At 36.6% G+C, this 23,795-nt stretch overlaps 1 protein-coding gene across 1 annotated transcript in view; it reads right to left on the bottom strand.

The window, feature by feature from the left end:
* Window positions 1-23,795, bottom strand: part of LOC139718032 (uncharacterized) — a 92,946-nt gene that overhangs the window by 5,553 nt on the left and 63,598 nt on the right. The window contains exons 15-17 of the mRNA XM_071629522.1: window positions 22,365-22,505; window positions 7,970-8,054; window positions 2,506-2,672 (exon numbers count right to left, since the gene is read on the bottom strand). Coding sequence (XP_071485623.1) covers window positions 2,506-2,672; window positions 7,970-8,054; window positions 22,365-22,505 — 393 coding nt within the window. The remainder of the gene's footprint in view (window positions 1-2,505; window positions 2,673-7,969; window positions 8,055-22,364; window positions 22,506-23,795) is intronic.

The following is a 23,795-nucleotide window of genomic DNA, read 5'->3' as shown; positions in this document are numbered from 1 at the left end:
AATCCAAGCAGAAATCTGTGTCACCTTGTGTCAGTTCATTATAGGACTAGGGGGAGTCGCCCATAGGAAAATTTTAGGAAAATAAATGGACAGGTGATAGGTAACCATTCAGTGTGACCAGGTATAGCTTGCCAGCTTGACTATAAATCATCTCCATACATGATATAGATTATCTCCTCCCCAATATCAATGTTTAGCTACTGAGAGGTTGATTGCACCATCTGGTGTGCTCACTGATTAGAAGTGCACATGATTCCAGGAGGATTGTAAGTCTCAAAAGGCCAAACATTTGACCCTTATATCTGGGTTTTTCCTTTATTTTCAGAAAATGAACATGAGTCATATTGAAATCCTCTTTAGCAAGTAATTTGTTTTGTTCTTGCTCTCTCTCTCTCTTGTGAACTGTCCTATTTTTGATGATGACTAGAAATGGCTTTCTTGAGTTTTTCGCTGGTATGTCATGTACCGTTAATATTTCAGATTGCAGACTACTATTGATTCAGTGAGTCCTTCCAATCTATGTCAAATCCCCACTTTAGTCAGGAATCATCAAAGATATGGAACTGTATTGGTGAAAATGTAGAGTTACAATCATACCAACAATGGCAAATTGTACAAGATAAAGTCATAACAACAGACAATGACACTTATGATAAACTGAAAAACAAAAGACAAAACCAAGACACTGCCATGTAAGGTAAGGGCATTCTATGCACCTAAGAGAATGTAGACACATATAGTATAGGCCTATAAGAGCAGATGTATACGAGAAGGAGACTCTATTTGATGAATACTGTGGCATTGTGCCTTGGTAATGTATTAAATCTCATTGTTTCTTTTTTTTTTTTTACAGTGCTTGAAGGTGTATTGCTCAATTGTTGCCCATTACAAAATTACTGCTGCCACTACATTTAGCAATCACCAAAACATAAAGGTGGTTTCATATCATTGTTTCCTAGACACGGAAAAAACAAACAAACAAACAAACATGCTACTACAGTTTCAATTTCAAACTTGTTATTCTTTGACCCTTCAAGGATACATCATGGATTATGCACGTACACCCATAATAACTACCAAATATAGCGGCAGTAAACAAGCATGGCGTGCACTGCCGTCTGATTGGAGAAACATGTGTAAGGAAAACACATGTCATGATATGATTGTCACATCACAGCTGCACTCTCCGTTGTAGTGACACCTATTTTTCACTCAACTCCTCGTGTTCTCAATAAATCTCAAAACTGCACAAAAAGGTGTGTAATCTCCCCTATTCTATTAGGAGATACAGAACAAGGTTAACAGGAAAGCCCTATAGACAAAACAAACAGGGTCTGAATATCACATAAGCACTCCCTTCCTCATTGACTTAATAAAAATCAATCATAATTAATGATTGGCATTATGTGTTCACACCTTAATATCTTTGATCTCTTGCCAAGCTAGAGAGTGGGTGTATGGAGGAGGAGGAGCTGAGTGGATAGGACATCAAGGGAGAGATATGGGAAGAGACCAGAGGAGGCTAATACATGTACATAGTATAAAGAAATAATGCCCACAGTGAGTCAGTATGAGTTACAAGAGACAGACGACTGGTCTCATGTTGACACACATCACTATACATCCTTCATTTACACAGTAGCATCACTTTATCAATATCCCTAGTTATCATTTACATCAACATATCACTCACAGTTTAACTTACATTTCACAGATGGTCATTGCTAAAACACATGATTATGAACATCTAACTATAACCAGTCAATACTTTGTCATATGTTGCTGACTATCATCTGGCACATTTTAGGATTCCAGAATCTTACTTTCTATTACATTTATTGTTATTCTGCTGGAATTTTCTTGAGTAAACTTTTAAAGGACTATTGGTTCAGCCAGAGAAATACTTTGGCTGTGCTACAGAACAGCATGGAGGCAAAGTCTAGTTAAAATTCTTTATGCATACTCTTTTGAATATTGACATTTGAAATCTCTTTCAGTCAAGTACACTAAAATAAAATAACTGGTCATTCTTCACTGTTAATTTACATTTATCTACAAACTAGGAGAAGTAATATATGTATTGATTTATAATTCTCATCTGAGCCTTTGAGCTAGATAGTATGACCTCTTAAGAGTTAGCCATAAACATTTTGGCAGAACCTCATACTGTAAAAATAGACATCTTTGCAAATTTCAAGAGGAGCGAACATTTGTAAAATTAAAATACACACAAAAATTCAATTGTCTACACTATGCACTGAATGCCAGTGGCAATTCGTGAAAATTTCATGCTGTGAAAAAGATCTTTGGCTTCAATTTGTGAAAATTTTATGCTGCAAATATTTCTGATTTAACAGTAATCAGTATTACTGAGTGGAAATGTGTGAAGCTAAAGATAATACTAACCCCTTGAGGACGGACTGATTTTGCTACAACAAGCATTTCCCATAGACACTTGCCCGACGATACTTGGGATTCGTCCTCAACAGGTTAAAATAGACTTACCCAGAGGCCACCATCATCTTTGTGTCTCTATCCTCCGATGGTGCCACAACTAGTCTGTATATGGGTGAATCCAGGACCTGGTAGGCAGACAGGATAGTTCCTGTCTCTTGGTCCCACACCATGAGGTTACCTGTCAGGGTCCCAGCCAGGATCTGACCTTCATAACACTGCAAAATAACCACAATAGGTGATGTTATCACTCTGGATCTATCAATACATGAACGCAGCTTTCTAAACACATGAACACCAGAATAAAAGGCATTCTGAATCTCTCTACTAGTTACTATAAAAAATTGATTTACTACTGTCAGAGTGGAAATTTTTGTAGTGTGGAAATGTTCACACATTTCGCGCGATCAGAAACTAGCATGAAAATAATAGAAAGTGAAATCTTTTGCTTGTTGATATGTTACACTATGTAATGTCTTCATTCCGTGCAATGGAAAACATGCCAACTTCATTTTCGTGGCACAACATGAAAAATTACTTGTGCAAAAATACCCACTTTTACAGTATATCAACTCATTTCTGGCTTTCATATTTTGTGAATAAATCAGATAAATAATAATTAAAAAAAAAATAAAGAGAATGACCAAAATTTGGTATGGCAGCTATAAAAGTAGGTAAGCATCTAAGCATGATCAGATAATCACATACAAGATATTGATGGCACAAATGATGCAAAAAGACTACTGTATACGCCATATATTTTGCAAGTCTAAATTTTCGTGAATCAGGACTTCCCAACAATTTCGCGAGTGGTTAAATTCGCGATGGTGGAGTCCTGTGTTGAACAGAGAAATGTATACACGTACGTCACATTCATATTGGCATAAGAGTCAATATTTTCATGTGTTTTTAATTTCGCAAATAGCAGCTGACTCGCGAAATTCGCGAAAATAAAACCCTCGTGAAATATTCGGCGTACACAGTAATAGACACAAAGGGAAAGAGGGAGAGAGAGAGTGGGAGGTTGAGCAGGAATTGAATTTTCAGGCATCCAGCTGTACCAGAACACCAAACCCAAGTCAATCAGATGTGTACAATTATTGTGACTCATTTTCTAATTCTTTCGTTTTCATTTTGAAGCAATACAAATCATAAGTTTTTGAAATAATGTTTTTTTTTAATGTCACAATATAAGATAAGCTGGTTTATGAGATCTAGATCATCACACTGTTGGCGCTTTCAGATACACACAGAGTTATCGTGAATTCATACGACGTATGGATAAACAACGTTTGGATATGAGAGCATTCAGACTCAGCACCCAGTTATATGATAATCGTATGGGAGCATTCAGACCTAGCGCACAAGCGATATTTCTTGAGTAAACGTGAGTCTCTTCCATGCGCAGTACATAATTTATGCAGGCTTTACACATAGTGTTTATACTCTGCCTTGGATTCATCCGCTAGTTCGCTAGTTCGCGCCAGATCAGATTACGTCACAATCAATCTGTCAGCCGCCCATTATGAGTCCGCACCGCGAAAACATGAGCTCGGCGCGCGCTGCAGTATGCCCCGCTACTCATTCGACGTATGGATATGAGAGCATTCAGACACAAATATACATCGTACGGATATAGGATAATGATTTGAAATGACGCTCAAACAATCGTTTCGATATACGACGTATATTGATACGACGTTTCAATGTAAGAGCATTCAGACACATAAAAACGTCCTATATCCATACATCCTATATCAATACGTCGTATCCATACGAGAACTCTCTTGTGTGAAAGGGGGGGGGTGTATTATAGGATCCCCCTTTAAAAAGAAATAAAACCAATTTCAAGATTTCCCATTTTGACTCCTTAACTTTTATTTGTCAAGCTTTTCCAATACCTCAGAACAACAGTATCTGATTCACTGCCATAGGGCAAGCATCTGATTTTGTCATTGACAAACTTAGGTATAAAAACCACTCCCCCATGCATGCACACACACACACACACACCAAACAAAAGAGTGTTTTAACACTTGACTCAGATTCAACATAATTTGTAAACCTGATATGAGTACACAAAGTGGTCGTGTGTACAATCTTTTCACATCTGAATATCTCATTTGATAAAGTTTATGTCTATTATGTATCATTTTCTTTTTAAAATTGAGTTTCTTTAAAATGGTACAGGGAAAAACCCTTTCCTGTCACTAGAAGGAAAACTGTTGATAAATCATTACACTGCACCAACTTTCAATAAACGCCATAACTTCTACTGCATTGTCATAGAAATCAGAGCAGGTAAACACTAGTCAAATAGTTACCCCATATTTGTATACTTTGACTGCATCTCTTCTTTACTCCTATGATATCATACTTTATCAGTCACAAGAATTAATAAGCACTCATACTAGTCTATTATCATTGATGGATGATAGTTACTATATTTCATACTACTTCATCAAATTTATGAATTTATGTGGGGGCACTGTCGTATCGAGGACAAGACTCCCAATTCTCAATTGGAAGATCAAGAGTTCCAATCCAGCCCAGTGCTTGTGTCCTTGGACAAGATATTTTTACCCAGAATGCCCCTCTCGACCCAGGTGTACAAATTAGTATCTGGCAATGCTAGGGTAATAATAATGGTAGGACCCTCTGGTAGAACAGTGTCAACACTAAAGAGGCTAACCCGGGTAAAGAAGACCATATTATTATTGTTATTATCATTTTATGAATACTAGCTTGTTAGATTTTAATCCTCAAAATATCTGAATAGAAACACAACTAAAAATGTCACTATGGCGACTGGTATGCCTCCATCATATCACATTACTTCCCAAATATACTAGTAGTAGGTCAACAGTACTCATACCCACTGTGAGACAACTTCACATGATTTGCAAACAATCATTATCTGATAATTATACAAGAATTTTCATGAAAATATTTTCTGCCACTTTCAAAATATAAAAAACAGGTGAAATTTTAGCATTTTCACTTGACCTTTGACCCCATGTTTCAAAAGTTTTCCCACATAATCACTGTATGACAAACTATGCACATAGACCTACCAAGTGCAATTATACCATAAGTGTATACATTCACTCATTTCCAAAATATGAGGAAAATAGTATTATTTCAGCATAAAAAGTGTAATTTCATCATTTTAACTCGACCTTTAATCCTTGACCTTTGACCTAATCACTCAAATCTTCCACAGATAATCAATTTTCAGGCAAGTACTAAGTTCCATGATGATACTGTATGTACCTTGCTCCATTTCCAATATATCAAGGAAAAAAGTAACATTCAGCATTTTTCACTGGGCCCTTGACCTTATAGCCCAAAACTTTCCCTAGAAAAGCCTAATCTGGCAATACAAGTATACACTTATTTTCATGAAAATACATTGAGGCATTGCAGAGATATAGGGGGGAAATGGTTAAATTTTAGCACTTGACCATGAGCATGTGCGCCTACAAGTTGAAAGGCACAGCTTCGTCCACGCATACATTAATGCTAAGTTTCATTTGAAGACTTCAAACTGTAGTTAAAGGACAAGTTCACCTTCATAAACATAAGGATTGAGAGAATGCAACAATAATAGTAGAACACATCAGTGAAAGTTTGAGGAAAATTGGACAATCGATGCAAAAGTTATGAATTTTTAAAATTTTTGTGTTGGAACCGCTGGATGAGGAGACTACTACAGCTTGTGAGTCATATGCGTACAACAGTATAAAGAAAATGTAAAAGAAAATTCAACATATTTTCACTTTTTTCGCATAATAAAAGAGCACTTGACTTGCCTCTTTCTAAAGGCGGGGGGAATAATATTACCCATAACATTTGTCGGTAACGAGTCGGGGGAATGTGTACTTTTTTCAAAAGATGGAATTTTGTGAAATTCTCTTTATATTTTCCTTATATTGTTGTACGCATGTGACATCTAAGTTATACATACACTGCAGTAGTCTTCTCATCCAGCGGTTACTGCACAAAAACTTCAAAAATTCATAACTTTTGAACGGATTGTCTGATTTTCCTCAAACTTTCACTGATGTGTTCTACTAATATTGCTACATTCTCTCAATCCTTATGTTTATGAAGGTGAACTTGTCCTTTAAGTTATGTTGTCCACAAAATCAATTACAGATGGACAGATAACCCAAAAATATGTCTCTGTTGGCACTTTGTGGTAGAGGCATAAAAAAAAGGAGCAATAATTCTAAAAATGGAGATTTTGATCGCTGGCTCTAGAGCTAGGTAGAGACCACCAGACATCACTATTACAGAGAATCATGGGTATAATATAAATTCCTGCAGAAAGTACAGTGCAGTTCCCTGTGGTGTGATTTCATTTCTTCTGTTGACCCTACCTCTGATGCTGTGTAATAAAACTAATGCCTTATTAACACTGGGAGTATTATGGGACTAACCAAAAGGCCAAGGCTCAGAATTTGACTTCAACAATGCAGCCTACAGCCCATTAATATGTCTGCAAAATGCCTTTAAAGGTAACTTTAAGCCATGGAATGCAAAAATACTTTACAATTACAGCTTAATCTGGCTAAAACTATTTAAAGGACAAGTCCACCTTCATATACAAGTGTACATAAGGATTGAGAGAATGCAGCAATATTAGTAGAACACATCAGTGAAAGTTTGAGGAAAATTGGACAATCCGTTCAAAAGTTACAAATATTTTAAGTATCTGCACAGTCACCGCTGGAAGAGAAGACTACTACAGTGTATGATGTCACATGCGTACAACTATATAAGGAAAATAAAAAGAAAATTTCACAAAACTTAACTATTTGAATAAAGTGCACATTTCTTCGACTTGCTACTGACGTATGTTAAGTGTAATACTATTCCCCCTGCCTTCTGAAAGAGAGAAGTCGAGTGTTCTTTTGTTACGCGAGAAAAATGGAAATATGTTGAATTTTCTTTGTTCTTTCTTTATATCGTTGTACTCATGTGACATCACAAGCTATAGTAGTCTTTTCATCCAGCCGTGACTGAGCAGAAACTTCAAAAATTCATAACTTTTTAACGGATTGTCCGATTTTGCTCAAACTCTCACTGATGTGTTCTACTAATATTGCTGCATTCACTCAACCTACATGTCTATGAAGGTGAACTTGTCCTTTAACTCAAACTACTGAAGAAACCATGTGAAACACATACTCTATCCATATCTAACACAGCTTTGAGGGAACTACATTGGGTGAAAATCAAGTAGAAATTCTGTGGATGTGAATCAAGTGTTTGAAGATTTTGGTACTGAACACACAGAGCATTCATTTCAAGTAAGATAAGAGTGAAAATCATATCTGCATTATGAAAAATGATTTTTGATTAATATTCCAAAGTATCTTGGCTGAAAATAGACTATACAAAAAATGATACTGTCTTTCAATAAAAATTCATTGTGTTGTCACAATTTATTTTTGGCTAGGTACGAATACAGATAGGAGCTCATTCTTATGTGTATTGTAGATAAACTTACATGAATGGTAGTGATGCGATCTTGTGTCTCATGTCTCATGGAGTGCAGGCATGCTCCTGTCTTCACATCTGTAAGCTTTATTGTCCTGTAGGTAAAGAGAAAAAAAAAATGAGTGAAAATGAAAACGGGATTTGCATCATGCAACACAGTTATAAATCTAGTGTCATTTTCCTTTGCCCTTGTCCTTATGAGACCTCAATTGGTTAAGTAACGACACTGCCATATGACCTTTGACCTAGACCATGGATGCACCTGTTGCTACTTCCTCTAGGGTAGGAACCCACAAAAGACAAAATGAGAACAAGAAACTTGGATGGATGCTATTGCCATAAATTCAAGAATGACTTCAAGCACCAGAGGAAGGAAGGAAAGGTAATCTTTGAGAGTGAAAGCCACTCTGATATTTTCAAAGCATGTCTGGGAAATAAGATGTCTGGTGACACAATGGAGAGTCTATCATGATACAAGCTGTTTCCAAGGAGACAAGATTGTTACAGCATCAATTCAGAATGATCTCTAGACCTGATACTGTAAGAAGATATTGAACAGTCAGAAAATATCTACCAACAGTGACTGATACCATATTTCCTTGCTTTGATATGATGCTACATTACAATTTCATCATTTTTACAGAATCACAATCCAAAATTTCACTCTATGTATTGAGATTCCATTTTACTTTTTGCCCGTTGTAACCTGTAAAAATCTATGACTGTAATCTTGTTGTTGTTGTGTTTTTTATGTGTGATTGTTTGTATGTTTTATCTTGTAACACAGGATGTTTAATATTGTTTTTTGTGTGATTTGAAATGAAAATAAATGAATTGAATATTCCACTCTCTGTAAACATCTAGCCAAACGTGTTTGCCAGTGATTAAAAAGATAAAACTAAATAAGACTAAAAGACCTAAAACCATCAACTTGAAGGACCACCGTCAGACTTTTATAATCATGATGTCTAAAATATAATTTTCTTCTTCCAAATCTATTTTTTCCTTAAATTGCACATTTGTGACAAAAGCAGAGATGTACAGACATGGAATGTCTGTTTTAATAAGTTGCCATTCTAAAAATGATGGAAAAGGACTAAGTAAAACAGCTCTGTTTGATTATATCAACAGTTTTGCCAATTTTCAGGTCTGAATCACGAGGAAATTTTACCTGATTTTGACAAATGAAATAACCTGCTCAATGCTTTAAGGCATATTTTGACAAATCTCAATTTGTGTGAAGTGGTATTTTCTTCAGAGATATCAGAAATAAGGGGAATAGTACAGGAAGGCACATTTAAACATGCCGTTAAGTAGGCAACATGAATGGGGTTGGATACAATCGCATAACCACAAAGAGAAAAATGTGCTTCTTTCTAACAGAAGAAACTGATCATTCTTAATTCCATTATAGAATTCGTTTTAAAGTATGTTATAAATTCAAACCAAACTACCAGTGGGGCAGCTAGGGACTGATGGATCCTAAAGCTGGTGACTTATGAAAGAGGATCACATGGCTGCCTATAATCAAGCAGTCCCTCTGTTATTCCAGTTATCACCAGTTCTCAACCCATTAGTCAGTGCAAGGGGCTTTTACCAAATCTTTAACAAATCTCCATAACTTGAGTCATTTGTAGATAGTGGAGGAGGCATAGCTACCAGATTTACCATTATGCAAATTCATGACCTAAATCCATACAGAGATATGTAGGCCCTATACCTTAAAAACTGGAATCCTCAGCCCTATTCTTAAACAAACAAACAAACAAACAAACAAATAAACAAACAAACAAACAAACAAAAACTATACCACATCAATGATAGCACATGCGCTAGTATAGAGATGAAACAATTTCTGTTTGATAGCGTTTCAGAAGGTGGTAGATTTTGAGAAAAGGAGAATATATCCTGTCCTAGGTACTGATTCCCTTCATCTTTCAACAAACCTACATACTTTTCTTTTTCACCAGCAAGTACTTCAAACTAAGAAGAAAAAAAAAGTAAAAATGCAAATTGTGAATCCTCATACAAAGGACAGGACCTAACAGAGTCCACTGCAACATTTTGGTTGTATGACATTCCTGAGACATAGGTCAAGAGAGCAGACTTCAAACTTCGCCAGGAAAAAAATGATATGACTTGATGGGTTTTGACATGTTTGCAACCTGCAAGGGGAGGGTGTGTACTTGTGCTTTCAAAACAAATGAAATGTAGAGAGAGAATCACAAGTTGTAATCCCAGTTATAATCCCAAACTTACTGACTGCAGGGTAAAGTCTCTGATACTACAATCGGTTTTCATGAAAAGTTATCACCAAGTTTATAAACTCTTTCGACAAGCTGGAAAAATCTGAACTGACACACCAACATTAAATGTGAGACTGTATTTCCACCAGTTATTTAATTCATTCAGCAACTACTTGGTGTTCACTGCATGCTTTCTGTACAGACTCTGCATCAAGCCAGTACGGCTGTCACATGGAGGGATGATAAATGCTTCCCATGGGATAGGGCAGGGCTCTCACCAAGCTCAAATGGGACAACTATAATTATGATATTTATCATGGCTCCCCCAAATTGACACAACTGTTATTCCCAGTTCCTGACCAATCAGCAGTAGAAAATTAGCCAGTCAAGCAGCATTGCCAAACATGTCACTGCCATCTCCCAGGCACAAAACTCATTCCCACAGGACCAGTAAATCTCTCCAAGACACATTCAGTTATTCTTCTGACAATCGCAGAAACATGAAAACAAATGAAAGTTATCATGAATCTTTTTATGTATGCATTCCATGCATTACATTTTGATTTTAGTGATTTAACCATCTGTGATGAAAAAACAACAACAAACCAAATCAAAGGACAGAGAGAAATGATGAGGGAGCTAAGATGAGAGAGAGGTATACTGTGCACAGGGCTAGTAGAAGACAGAACTATGGGAAATGTGCATGTTACAGAAAAGACAAGTAAGCAAGCAAACCAAGAGAAGATTTGTTTGCATAAGATACCAGTTTTATACATCTATTCATTCAGCAGTGCAATGAATGAACGGAATTTTTCAAACTATAAGTTTTTTTATTACTCCACCCATACTCCAAACATACCTGTGTGACTCCTTGACACTAAACTACATGGAAAGCCAAGATGTACATCAGTCGAGGTGATACTGTGAAACCAGAAATGTTTGTGTGCATTTTAATTCCCATGATTTCACAAGAGCCAAGATTCACGAAATTAAAATGCACGCAAAAGTTCTTGTCTACATGGATGCACTAAATACCAGTAGCAATTTGTGAAAATTTTGTGCCTAAAAAAATGCCGTTGGCTCCAATTCGCCAAAATTTCATGCTGCGAAAATATCTTGCTTGACAGTAAAGGTATGTGTGTGTTAGAGACCGAGGGAGGGAGTATTCATCAGACATGATAGAGCAAGACTTGATCATCAGACATGTGATATCATCCTACACTGCCCCTCGTCTCCTGGGGACCTGGAGACAGTTCTCTCATCCTCTTATTAATACAGGAAGTCATAATTTGAGGTTCAGCAAATCTAAAGCTAGTTGTTGTGATGAATTTTAATGTGGGTGTGATAAATTGGTGGTTTTCAAGTGAGATGCTGTTAGATCTACAGCCACTCTCATACAGCGCTTAGAGTGCAGTGCTGGAATTTGGACAACTCTCAAGAGTTACGTGCACAAAGCAGTACTGAAATTCTATACTAATTATCACTTGTTTTGCCTTACAGAATTAAGCAGTGTTGATGCAAACATACTGTATCAATTTCTACAGTAATCAAATTTAAACTTTGGTGGTCAAGGTTTTTCAAAGGGGAGGGGGAGCAAACACATTGGGACATTTTGTTGTTTTTGTTGCTGTTGTTGTTGTTGCTGTTGTTGTTGTTGTTGTATGGAAAGGTACAACTTTAGAAGCTTTTTCTACAGCCATTCCATCAGATTGTATTCTTTACGTAGTATGCTGTGAAGCTCTTGAGCAAACTTTTCACTAACTTACAGACAACTTCATCTGCAGCAAAAGGGAGTGCTGTGACTTGGAACATGACAGTAACTGAATGTTCATTGCATTACAGGTACCTCATTATTCTCAGGCCCTAAACAAAAGTCAGTATTGACTGACATTGATATTTTTGAATTTTAAATTACTCATATCTTAGTCTGAATATCAGCTGATTTGCTTTGGTTCCAGACCGATTGTTTATTTTGATTACAGTGAACTCTTGTCCAGTATATTTAAACACAGTTGTTACGACAATGATATAAATGCAAAATGATTTGACATCCCCAGTCCAGTAATTATCTTTTGTGCTTTCAACCATTTTCAGTACTAAGAATGAGCTCACAGTCATTGAATGATCGATAGACCTCTTCTTTAAACTGCTGAATTGGAAGGGTCAGGAGACAAGTTTGTACCCCCCTCCCCCATTTGGGCATGGCCATGTGGGCATTACACCAAACCATGTACAGCTATTAAACTCAGAGATATCAATGGTAACAAGTACACACACGCAAGGACACTCAGAAACAAAAAAGGTGATGAAAAATAATGACATACTACACTCATAGTTTGGGCAATTGCATCATGGACACAAGCTTCATTCATTTGATCTGCAAAATAACCTATGTCAGAATTCACAGTACTAGTACTTATCAAGTAACGATACCTCTGACCCTCTAATTAATGCCAAGAGATAGGCAGCAATAACTTCAATGCGTTTTCGTTACATCATTTGAGTGAACGACACGTACATTAAGACAAATAGTGGAAAACACATTTTCTTCATACTGGTATTCTTTTTCATCATTTCTAATACAGCTACAATTTTTCAGACATGAATGATGGACAATGGACTTGTTACAGCCAAGATATGTCCTGATAAAGTTGTCTGTAATCCTGATAAAGCAGTAAAAAACAGTTTATGTTAAATTTTGTTGAACTTAAGCGATGTTCTTGGTAAATTGTTTCCTAATTATAGGGTGTCCACTATATAATTTCAACCTGAAATCTGCATGACTTGCATACAGCTTCACTTAATACACACCTGGATCAGCCTTAAAAAAAAAAACAAAAACAAACATGTATAGAACAAACTGCAATGTCAAAATACTGTAAAACATGATATATTCGCGGCGTGAATTTTTCGCGAATTGGAACCGACGGCCTTTTTTGCGGCATGAAATTTTCGCGAACTGCCACTGGCATTCAATGCATATAGCGTAGAAAAGAATTTTCGCGTGCATTTTAATTTCGCGAATCTTGGTGCTCGCGAAATTTGCGAAATTAAAATGCACGGGAAAATTCCTCGCTTTACAGTAAGCATCGCACAGAGAAGTAGTCAGAAAAAAAGGAATGACATGGGAGTTACTCCTAGATGAAAGGTCACTTCTTTTTGCAGGCACCTCAAAAGCAGAATAAACTATTCACAGGAAAGGAGGTTAAATTGAGTTTTTGTCACTAACTGACCACTACACTTCCCAAGGCACAAATGATGCCCCTGGCTAACATCAAGAGGTTGATATTTTAATCTAGTCCAGCTTCCTCCTATAACCTTAATTCTAGTCATCCTCTTTTCCAGTGGGCCAACAAAACAGAGTGTTATGCTTCCCTTCAGTACCTGGGTTTTAAGCACTCTCTTCCTGCCTTGAACTTCAATGGCTGGGACTACACAACCACAGGAGACACCCAGGGGAGCCATTTTGGCCAACAGCCCTGGAGACAAACTATCATTACAATTTATAATTTTGTTCCTTGAATTGGAATGAGATTTGCCCCTCTTCTCTCAGCTGTCAGGAGCCTCACTAATCATAACTAGGGCTGAACTCGGGTGTGAAATTCCTCCTTGTTTTCAAGAATTTGTTTAATTTTTGTGGCAGTAATAATTTTGATTGGTGGAAATGAGCAATATTTGAGTGCACTTTTGACAGGACACCCAGAGGGGTGATAAAAAGACAGGCAGACTCATGTTTCAGAGTTACCGGACCTTAGCAACGTGCTTGCTTCTAATTACACGAAGGCTACGTGTGAAAACATGTGAACATTTACTGGCCTTTGTCTTCAGCACAGGAACAATGTCTGAAGGCAAGACCTGTATAGTTGAAATATGTCAGCTCTCTAGGGGGCAGCTGGCATTGCGTAAAGCTAAGGGCCTATGTTCTTCAACTTGGAGGCACGTCAAACTGAGAGGATGTTAAGGATAAACGCCGTAACAAAAAGTGCTACTGACACATAATGGAATATCATGAAAGGCTTCAGCATATTTCAAACATCAGAATGTATTTATTTGCTGGATAAGTCTGTATCTGAATGGCTCATTGTGTTGGTAAAGGGATAATATTCTTCTGCAGACAGACTTTTTGACAATTTCCTCAACGTTGCCCGTGAATAAGCAAACTAGCAGGAAGTAGTGCTGATCTACAGTAGATATGATGTAATTGACTCAAAGATGCTAACCCGTACAGATGAGAAAACTTAAACCATATTGTATCATCAATACTAGGGTAAAATCCAAAATGTTCAACTATTTGAACACCAATTGGTACCTTGTAAACATGGATATACAATCACATGACAACTTTTCTACTGAATGTATTGAATATGATATATAGGAAAAATTAATGAAAAAATGGAAACTTTCTTTTGCTATCTTTATACTGCAATTTGTCTCTCTGTATCAGATCCATTATACATTGGAAATGAAGTCTATGCCTTCTTTTGTTGCTATACTTTGAATGGATATAAGACAAGGACTAAAACAACATTAATGTCGCAAAATCATTCTTTTTTTTTTCAGTCAAGCATACATAATTATAAAGGCCACTTCAAACATCATATTTCCTGATGTTATGCTTAATAACACAGGGATAATATCTAATGATTTAGAATTATACAAATTTGATAAAAAAATAATTTGATTACAGATGTATTGTATTGTACCATGACTGGTTAAAACAGTGTATTTTGAGTCTAAATTTGCATCCTTTGACTCAGCATTATGAGATGAATAGTGAAGCCAACATACCATCTATTAAAAGAGGTAAGTTTAATTCAAGTTGCCAACCTCCCTTTAGGCCTGGTTTTACAGGGCTTTATAGATGGTTAATCTAATTTGGCTGCTTCTCTACATGAATGGATGAGACACCCAGCCAAGACAGAATAAGGGAATTCTTCACAGATTAGTGGCTCATACAAACTGGCAAAAAATAAAAAATAAAAAATGACAACTTCCTGAGAGGATCCTGTTGTTTGCCATCCATCATATTGTACACTATATATAGCCACATTTGGTCAAATTTCCATCTTTTTAGGTTGTCTTCCTCGTGTGATGAGTCTTATCTATATAACCTATCCTTCCATTGGTTGCTGCCTTAACATGGCTTGGATTGGTGTACACAGGTAGCTCCTCACACTCTGTGTCTCTTGGAGACAGAGAAGGATTATTCTTACCTTAGTAAGCATTGGAAGAGAATGATGACAGAACTGGTTGGCAAAATACCTTCATTCAACCTGTATTCATAATATTAAGGTTGTGATTGGGTCTTTTTTGTTGTTGTTGTTGTTGAAACATAGTGCTATTTGAGAGACAGACTATCAACATTTTAGGCCCTTTGAGGCAGACATATTGCTGCTTTCTAAGTCCAGACCTCTTATTACCTGCTTCTGCCATGTCTTGGGATTGTGCCTCTTTCAATTAACAATATCCTTCATTCTTATTAGCCCCTGACACACTCTTACATCTCTCATTAATCAAAATTTTCACGTGTGATTGTATTTGAGATTTTAAACACAATATTTTGGATCTCAAAATTCAAAACAGGGAGAAAAGAAGAGATTCACCTAAACCTTTCTAAACCCAGAGTCTGGTGCAGTCAGTGAAAAACTATCCACTTGCCCTTGAATGTTTTATAAGCAGACACCATCAAAGGTTAGGAGTGTTTACAAGAAATATGCACATATTCCAGTGACAATAAATGAACTTCTGCACTACTGTCTCACAAATTAAGATGAGACTCTAGAAATACATGAATACAACAGAGTCAGACAAAGCAGTTTTTTGTTTGGTTTTGTTTTGTTTTTTAAACGAAAAATTGACTCCAGTTTGGCCAGTGATGTACAGGTCTGTACTATGAAGGACTAACCAAAATCTACACTAAATTTTCGCTTGTTTCCCAATACAGGCATTGCACATTACTAGGTTCATGGCACCTTTATATTCCTTTTATTTACTACTCCTTTGAGCACATCATTAATTATAAGTTTGTACTTGTTACTTGAAATGTGTGATGATAAAAAGATGCAATATATATGCTACGCCTTATATCTACAGCAAATGAAGAGTTCCTAGTTGCCATCACGTACTGTTAAACATTAGAATGAGTGAGATTGGTGTTTGCTACCTACAGGAACTAATTGATTGCTGACTGCACTGCCTGATGTACTGTATGACCTCCAGATTAGCATTCTTGTGCGTTCATTCACCAAGACGAGGAAACAGCATTATGTCTGAACTTCACCTGGTATTTGTGGGCATGGTAACCTGACTGAAGTTCAACCACACCTTTCTAAAAGAACAGCGACAGCCACCTAAAAGGTACGGGCTTCTGAGTCATTCATACACGTATTTACAACTTCTGAGAACAGCATATCATCATTCTATTCTAAAACCTGGCACAGAGTTCATAGTGCGGCAATCTTGTCATTGAGCCTTTTCAAGGCAAAAAATACTGGGTAATAATCCTCATACAGGAAGCCAAGCGCGTGATCACACAGGTAAAATAATGAAGTATGAATACACTTATGAGAGCACTCTACCACATTGTAAGCATTTCACTTTTCTTCTATGTCTGAGTCCCTTATTTAGGTAGATTTTATTAGCTTATCTCAAAGCCCTGTGAAGAAAGAGGTTGACTTGCTACATGTCACACCGCAGACTACTTGCTCGAGGCACACACCCTCTTTAAGATTAAGATTAAGCTGATATTTTTTGGTACCACCTGATGACATACAGCAATACCGGGCAAACATGAAAGAAAACTTGATAATGAGTGTTTACCCGTTGAAGACAAGTACCGAGTATACTTGGGCAGGTATCTAAAAGGAAATGCATGTTATAGCAAAATCAGTTTGTCCTCAGCGAGTTAACATGAGTGAAGACAAAAGAAAATGGCTTCAGGACAACTAAATTATTGCTACATGTAGAGTAAAATACCCAATATGCGGCAGGGTGCCTATTTCTGGCAGGGGCACTTTTATTCATCAATGAAACAGCTAATGAACATCATGTGTGCTTAGTCCCACTTCAGAACACAAGCAGGAGTTACTCGCATGTATTATGGGAAGTGACACCTGATTTGGCCTTTTCATCAATGAATGAAATGGCCCTTGCCGCAAATAGACATCCTGTACAAAGCCTGCCGCAGACGGGGTGTTTTACTCTATATATCCTCTTTTATGAACAGATATATATGTCATCACAAGTCACATAAAACAATGTTTGCATTGGTACTTCATTTTGATGCATACTGCCTTTAGCTATGGTCAATTTTGTATCATCAACTGGCTCTACTGCAAGTTGACCTGTCAATATGATGAATTATAGTATAAAAGAATCTTGTGTTTACTTTCGCAAATATCTTCTGATATAATACTTCATAACATAACTATTCTAGAGGGTGTAGGATTGCATTTTGCGCGACAATGTGTTGACATATTTGCAACTTCTCTCTTTCAAGTTTCAGGCAATAAGAAAATTCTGAGAAATTACTTTTATTTATTTGTTGTTGTTGTTGTTGTTGTCCATATTAGTTTTTGTTTGGATGACATCAGATTTCCAAATGGAATATATTCCACTGTCATAGTTTCCTGTTTCCACCCTTCTCATTTTATCCAATATTCTACGTCCAGGGTGTGACTGATCTCAGCCATGCATTCTCCATACCAGGAGCACAATTCTGCTTTCCTGACTAACTTCCTGGAAAGGGAACATACAAACATAACTTCCGATGTGACGTGTGATCCATTTCAACTACTTCAGACTATATTAGGTGTGTAAATTGACAAACAAGTCCATGTATCTTGGACGGACCAACCCAGTAAGGCCTGACAGCCCAAATTGGTTGCATCCTGATTTGGAAAGAGTTTGTAGACACAGCAACCACAGACAACCAAAGTATAACCACAATCACACAGCAACTGAGACCACATGAAGCAAACCACAATAACAGTGGCTGGAGCAATACTGTCTCTATTGTATGCAATACTTGGTGAAGATTCAATGCATCAGCTGCCAACTCCAACCACGTGACTTGTCAACACACAGGCAACATTCAAGCCTCATGTGACCAGTATGGTAGCAATGGTGTTGTGGTACAGCCATTAGCAAGGAATAGACGTAGCTAGTCTCATGTATGTCCCATGGAGGATCAACATTGTCTTTGTTTTCATTTAAACTTATTAAAGTCATTTGGCCTTGGTATATCACTGGTAACTAGAAAAGACCTCTGCCAAGCAGCTTATATCCACCCATATGACACGCACGCTGCAAATCACCCAACTTCCCAATGATAGCTAAAAAAGAAAGAGAGAAAAAACTAAGAAGTGTCTACCTCATCAGCTTCCTACTGCATGACTCCTCGAGCAGAGCACACGCTTTAGTATGCGTATGCTAACTTCAAATGCACACAGCTTGAACTACAAAGTTCATTGACATTATTTGCCAAAATATCAAAAATCTGCTAAAAATTCATTAAAATCCCTCGATCACTACCAAAACTTTTAAATCTGTTCCTTGTGTCATTATCAACTTTTCCTGTAAGTTTTATCTATGTCGGTTCTAAACTTTTTGAGTTATTTGCAAACAGACAATCCAATGCTGACAAAAATATTTAGCTCCTTCCTTGACAGAGGCAAAAATATAAAAGCTACAACTGTATTATTCAGAGTTATCTCATCAAAATAATTGAAAAATCTGCATGTTGCTAGTAAATGAACTGCAAGTTGTAGTTAATGTAGAATGCAATAAAAAAGTCCACATTTTAGTATGAACCTTTCTTGCTTGCAGTAAAAGGAGACTAGTGAGATGAGCAAGTCTGAAGTTGACCAATGTGGACTAAGGGGTGAGCTAAATAACCCTTCATGAGTGCATTTACACCTCCTGTCTTGGGTCATTGCACCATCAATTCTATGCCATGAGGGGCCCATAGCCTAGCAGGCAGGAACTGCTCTCTACTTCCCATCCTATCTCTGAAACCTCTGGACTCTATCAACACTGTCTGTTACTGTCTCTTACTCTTTTCTACCCAGCATCAAGATTCACTTCTCCCTGCCTTCCTTCCTATGCTTGGCTCTCAACCAAACTTTCATACCCTGGTAGTTTAGTTTGTGCATCAATTTTTCCATAGATAGCAACTACAGTCACTCTGGCTCTTTCAGAGCATAAACAAGCATGTAATAAATAAAAGACTAACTTACACACACAAATACACACACACCATTTATGGGATGCACACAATATCTCTTAAAAAGAGATTTCAATGGTAAACACCCGCTTACATTTTTAAATTCAAAGAAATATCAAACACTACTTCAAAATATTTTGTAATAATCATGCAAAGAATAAATAGCCATAATGTTGATAAAATCTTGAAAATCACAAAAAATGGCTCATTTCATAATACAGACTAATGTCCAAACAAAATGTACCTTACATATTAATCAAACTTCCTTGAAAACTGACAGCATGTCTTTAGCTGACTAAAGCTGATGGAAGATGACGTGGATAACACCCTGAGGGATTCTGACCACAACTTGATAGACCAACCACTGCAGGGATTCAGTGTGAAGTGACTTTGGACTCTGGTCTTTGGAATCCCTCTCTACTCATTCTGCCTTCTCATGATGATAATAAAGAGTGAAGGGTGGAGGAAGGAATGTTCAGTCACTTCCACTGACCTCCTTCTTACTTCTTTCTCCTCCCGCTATTAAACTCCTCCATACAGATAACTCCTTCATGCAGATAACTCCTCAACACAAATTACCAACATGTACGTAAGTCCCTCAATTCCAAGCCTACTGGCCTCACGGGCGAGACAGCTGGTTCTATTTATGAATGATTGTCTTTAATTCTATATTGCTTGGAAGGAAATTGGCTGAGGAAAACAAAGGAAAAATATAATCTGCTCAAAGCCAATGGTCTGAAGATTTCATCTACTACTGTCACACTCTGAAAACACATACCATTACTTCGTGTGAATCATTTCTGATAAGTGACAGAAAATATTTTTGTCAAAATCTTCTCCTACTTATGATGCATATCAGCAGATGTCACTCACAAGTCTAAAATAAAACCAGATGAAGTTTGTCTCATAAAAAAAACCACCATAAATATTGCACTTTCAAATTTATATTGGCTGTTGACACATGCATCCGTCATGGGTGACTTCATATTCAATGTAGTTAGAAAGTTATTCATTAGTTCAATACATTATTCACAAAACTCACAGAATGCTCTTTGTAAATTGATATAAACCACATGCAAGCAGCCCCTTTTGTGACGTAAGCTAAGCTTTGGGGGCATTGGGAATTTATATGAAGTGACTTGGGACTCTAAGTTGTGCATACATGAACTTTAATTTTGACTACATCAGTCTTAAAGTAAAACAAACACAATGTAACAAACAAGAACAATTGGCTACTCCAAAATATCTGAGTTAGCCCAACTAGCCCAAAAAGAATTATATTCAGGTACAATTTTGCATATCTTGAGAGAGGAAATAGATATGGATGAATTGATTAATAGTTGACAATTTGTGTGTGATATGATACATGTATTTTGTGTTGTGTTTGTGATGTGAATTTCGACATTATTTTGTATCTCATGTACATGTTTTAACCTGCCATTTGTTTTGAATGAAATGGCTGACATTTTTTTTTTTTAATGTTCTACTTACATTGCCTTGAACTTGAAAAAAGTCATGATTAAACATAATATCATCATTTTTTAAACAAAACATTGGAAATTTTTGATGTTGCATGATTATTAGGAGAGATTGGCGGATAAAATCAGACAACATACAAAAAGAGAAACTTTTGTACATTCAAATGAAATACTCTCAATATATTGGTCTCTATCCTGTAAATTCTGATGTGCGGGTATCTGTGTGATCATTGTTGTACAAGTTTGCTGCAGTGTACTAACTATTGACATGACTTTAGCAATGATTTGTTTTTTGTTCTTTTCATCAGCTGCCAAAGAAAGAGAGCAAGAATGAGAGGGAGGGTAGAAGGATGTCATTAATACATAACACATGTCAGTCTCCATCATGGACTCTGACATCATCAATCATATCTCCTTTTGACACAACACATGATCTTTTTCCCGCTGCACACAACTACTTATTTCTGACTGACTGTACGCAAATATTCCTTTTCTTATGGTACACACATTGTACCTTTGTCTGATCATGGTCACAAAGTTCCTTTGGGTCAATCATGATTTTTTTTTTTTAATCTGACTTTAAGCATTTATGAGTTGATAGCAGTAAGAGATATGTAATTAGGGTTTGCACCTTTTACAAAAAGTTGCCTGAGTATCAATTACATCAGCATCAAATACTTTTATACTATTTACTAAGCAGATAGTCCATTGTATCACACTGTAAGTCTCTACTAGACTTGCATCCTATTTCAGCTCCTGATATTACTTACGAATATTCACTGTCATTTGATGAGTGTACAACCTGTTTCCATCATGCAGCAGTCAATTTTAGTCTAGTCTTGTTACCATGATAACTTACTCTGTGCAGAGTCTAAGCTACCATAAAGATTGTTTTGGTTTTTTCTTTTAAACTATGTAATATGCAGACATAAATCAGTAAACATTACTTCTCTATACCACTAATTTTACAATGCACACTCAAGTTTGACCAAACTGTCTGATCTTTGTCGCCTGTTTCATCTCTCAAAAATTTATCATTATTATTATTATTAATGGTATCTTTATTCAACAAATCATTGATCGCAGCCAGAGGCTGAATTACAAATGATTTTACAAAAATGAAAAATATACATGCATAGTACTACATAAATATACAAATGTAAAATTACAAAATCAAAATAATGCGCAGGCTCACACAAAACAAGAACAATTCGAACAAGAAACTCGCAGGTACTGCATACACAAAGAATATATGATTTTATGGCAATGGCACTGAAGACAAAATCTTTATTTTATGTGTGAGTGGAAATCTCTAAACTAAAACACTCAATGTTTCATTGCCAATACTAGATTTGGTAACACTGTTTATTTCATCAAGTTCTGCAACCCAAGGCATGTATTAGTCATTACCAGATGAGATGATGATGCGCGTCACACACAAACTAATCTTCCTCTTACCTGTCAAAGGAGCCACTGACAATGACCTCACTCTGTAGATCCAGACACGTCACAGCATGAGAGTGATGTTCAATGATGTGAAGACACTCAAAGCTTTCCATACACCATATCCTAATGGTGCTATCATGTGATCCAGTCACACTACACATGGATGAGATATAAAACAAAGATCATGAATACTAAAACAGCCGTCCATAAAGTGAAAAGTGTATCAGACATCTTTATGATCAATTAAGATTCAGTGAAGAATAATCATCTTAAAGCGTGCAATCTACTTCATAAGAATGTAAGTACAGTTTTCAGTACGATAGGCATATGTCGCAGTGCAAATCTAATACTCTATCAAGAATGTCCTGGCTTTCTCAAATAAAGCAGGGCTTGTTGTTACTTAAGTGCTCATGTTCTCATTAAGTGTGATAAGGATATCATTTATACACACAGGTTAATCTTACAAGCTCACAGACTTGCATTCCTTCTGCAATGAAAACCAAGTTGTCCTGGAAACTACATGTACATACTTGAGATGAATGGATATGACAGTAAAGAATAACTTTACCATGTTATTTTTCCTTTGAGTATCTTTGTTTAATGGTAGAGCTACATTATGTAACTTCCAGGGCACTACCTTGCACAAATCTTCCATTAAAAAGCACCCCCCTAACTCTCAATGTTACCTCTCTTTTATCCTTTCCCCCTTTCCCTGCCCCACCCCTTGCTACCATCACTTTCTGTGTCATCGCAGCCTGGGAAATTTACTCCACCATGGGTGTATGACCTTGTAGAACACCTTCACCTGATACTTAAAGCAAGAATTCTTCTTGTCCTCATCACTCACTTCAGGTAACTAGCATCAAATATTTCACAAAATGACATATCCAATTTTGTAAAAAGAATGTATTTATATGCATTCTGTATCAAATCTCACATCTGGCCCATCTGATGTCCATGAAGCAACACATTAGAATTTAGTAGATCACAGGCATTGTGCAATTTAGACAAATTAGAATGTTATCATTTGGAAAAAGGTCTTGCAAATGTACATGTATCTCAAAATTATCTCACAAGAGGAACAATCAGTTAAGAAATAAAATGTGATGAATGCAGAAAGCAGAAAGTACATTGTATGTTTTTTCAAATGGGAAGTGAAAACAAACTAACAAGAGTTTTGAAATTAGACTAAAGATCAGTGGTTGTTACCTTAGAAACAGCTTCCTGAGCTTCTATTATTTTTTATCATCATGGATACTGCTACAATATCTCAAGAGTTATCTGTCTTGAAACACAGCAAATGCTTGAGAAAACTTACATGAAGATGAATGATCAAAGAACATTACCACTAAGAATTCGGTTTAAATCAACAATCTGCTCTCATATAAACATATTGTCATACAAAAAAGAAGGTGGTGTATATTCATGTATTGAGTGGCAGCA

Source organism: Diadema antillarum, unplaced genomic scaffold (genome assembly GCF_040938485.1).
Source record: "Diadema antillarum isolate AM-2024a unplaced genomic scaffold, OU_Dant_1.0 scf00000087, whole genome shotgun sequence".
Lineage (NCBI taxonomy): Eukaryota > Metazoa > Echinodermata > Echinoidea > Diadematoida > Diadematidae > Diadema > Diadema antillarum.
The sequence above is the reverse complement of the archived record's forward strand: the minus strand, read 5'-3'. Positions and strand labels throughout refer to the sequence as shown.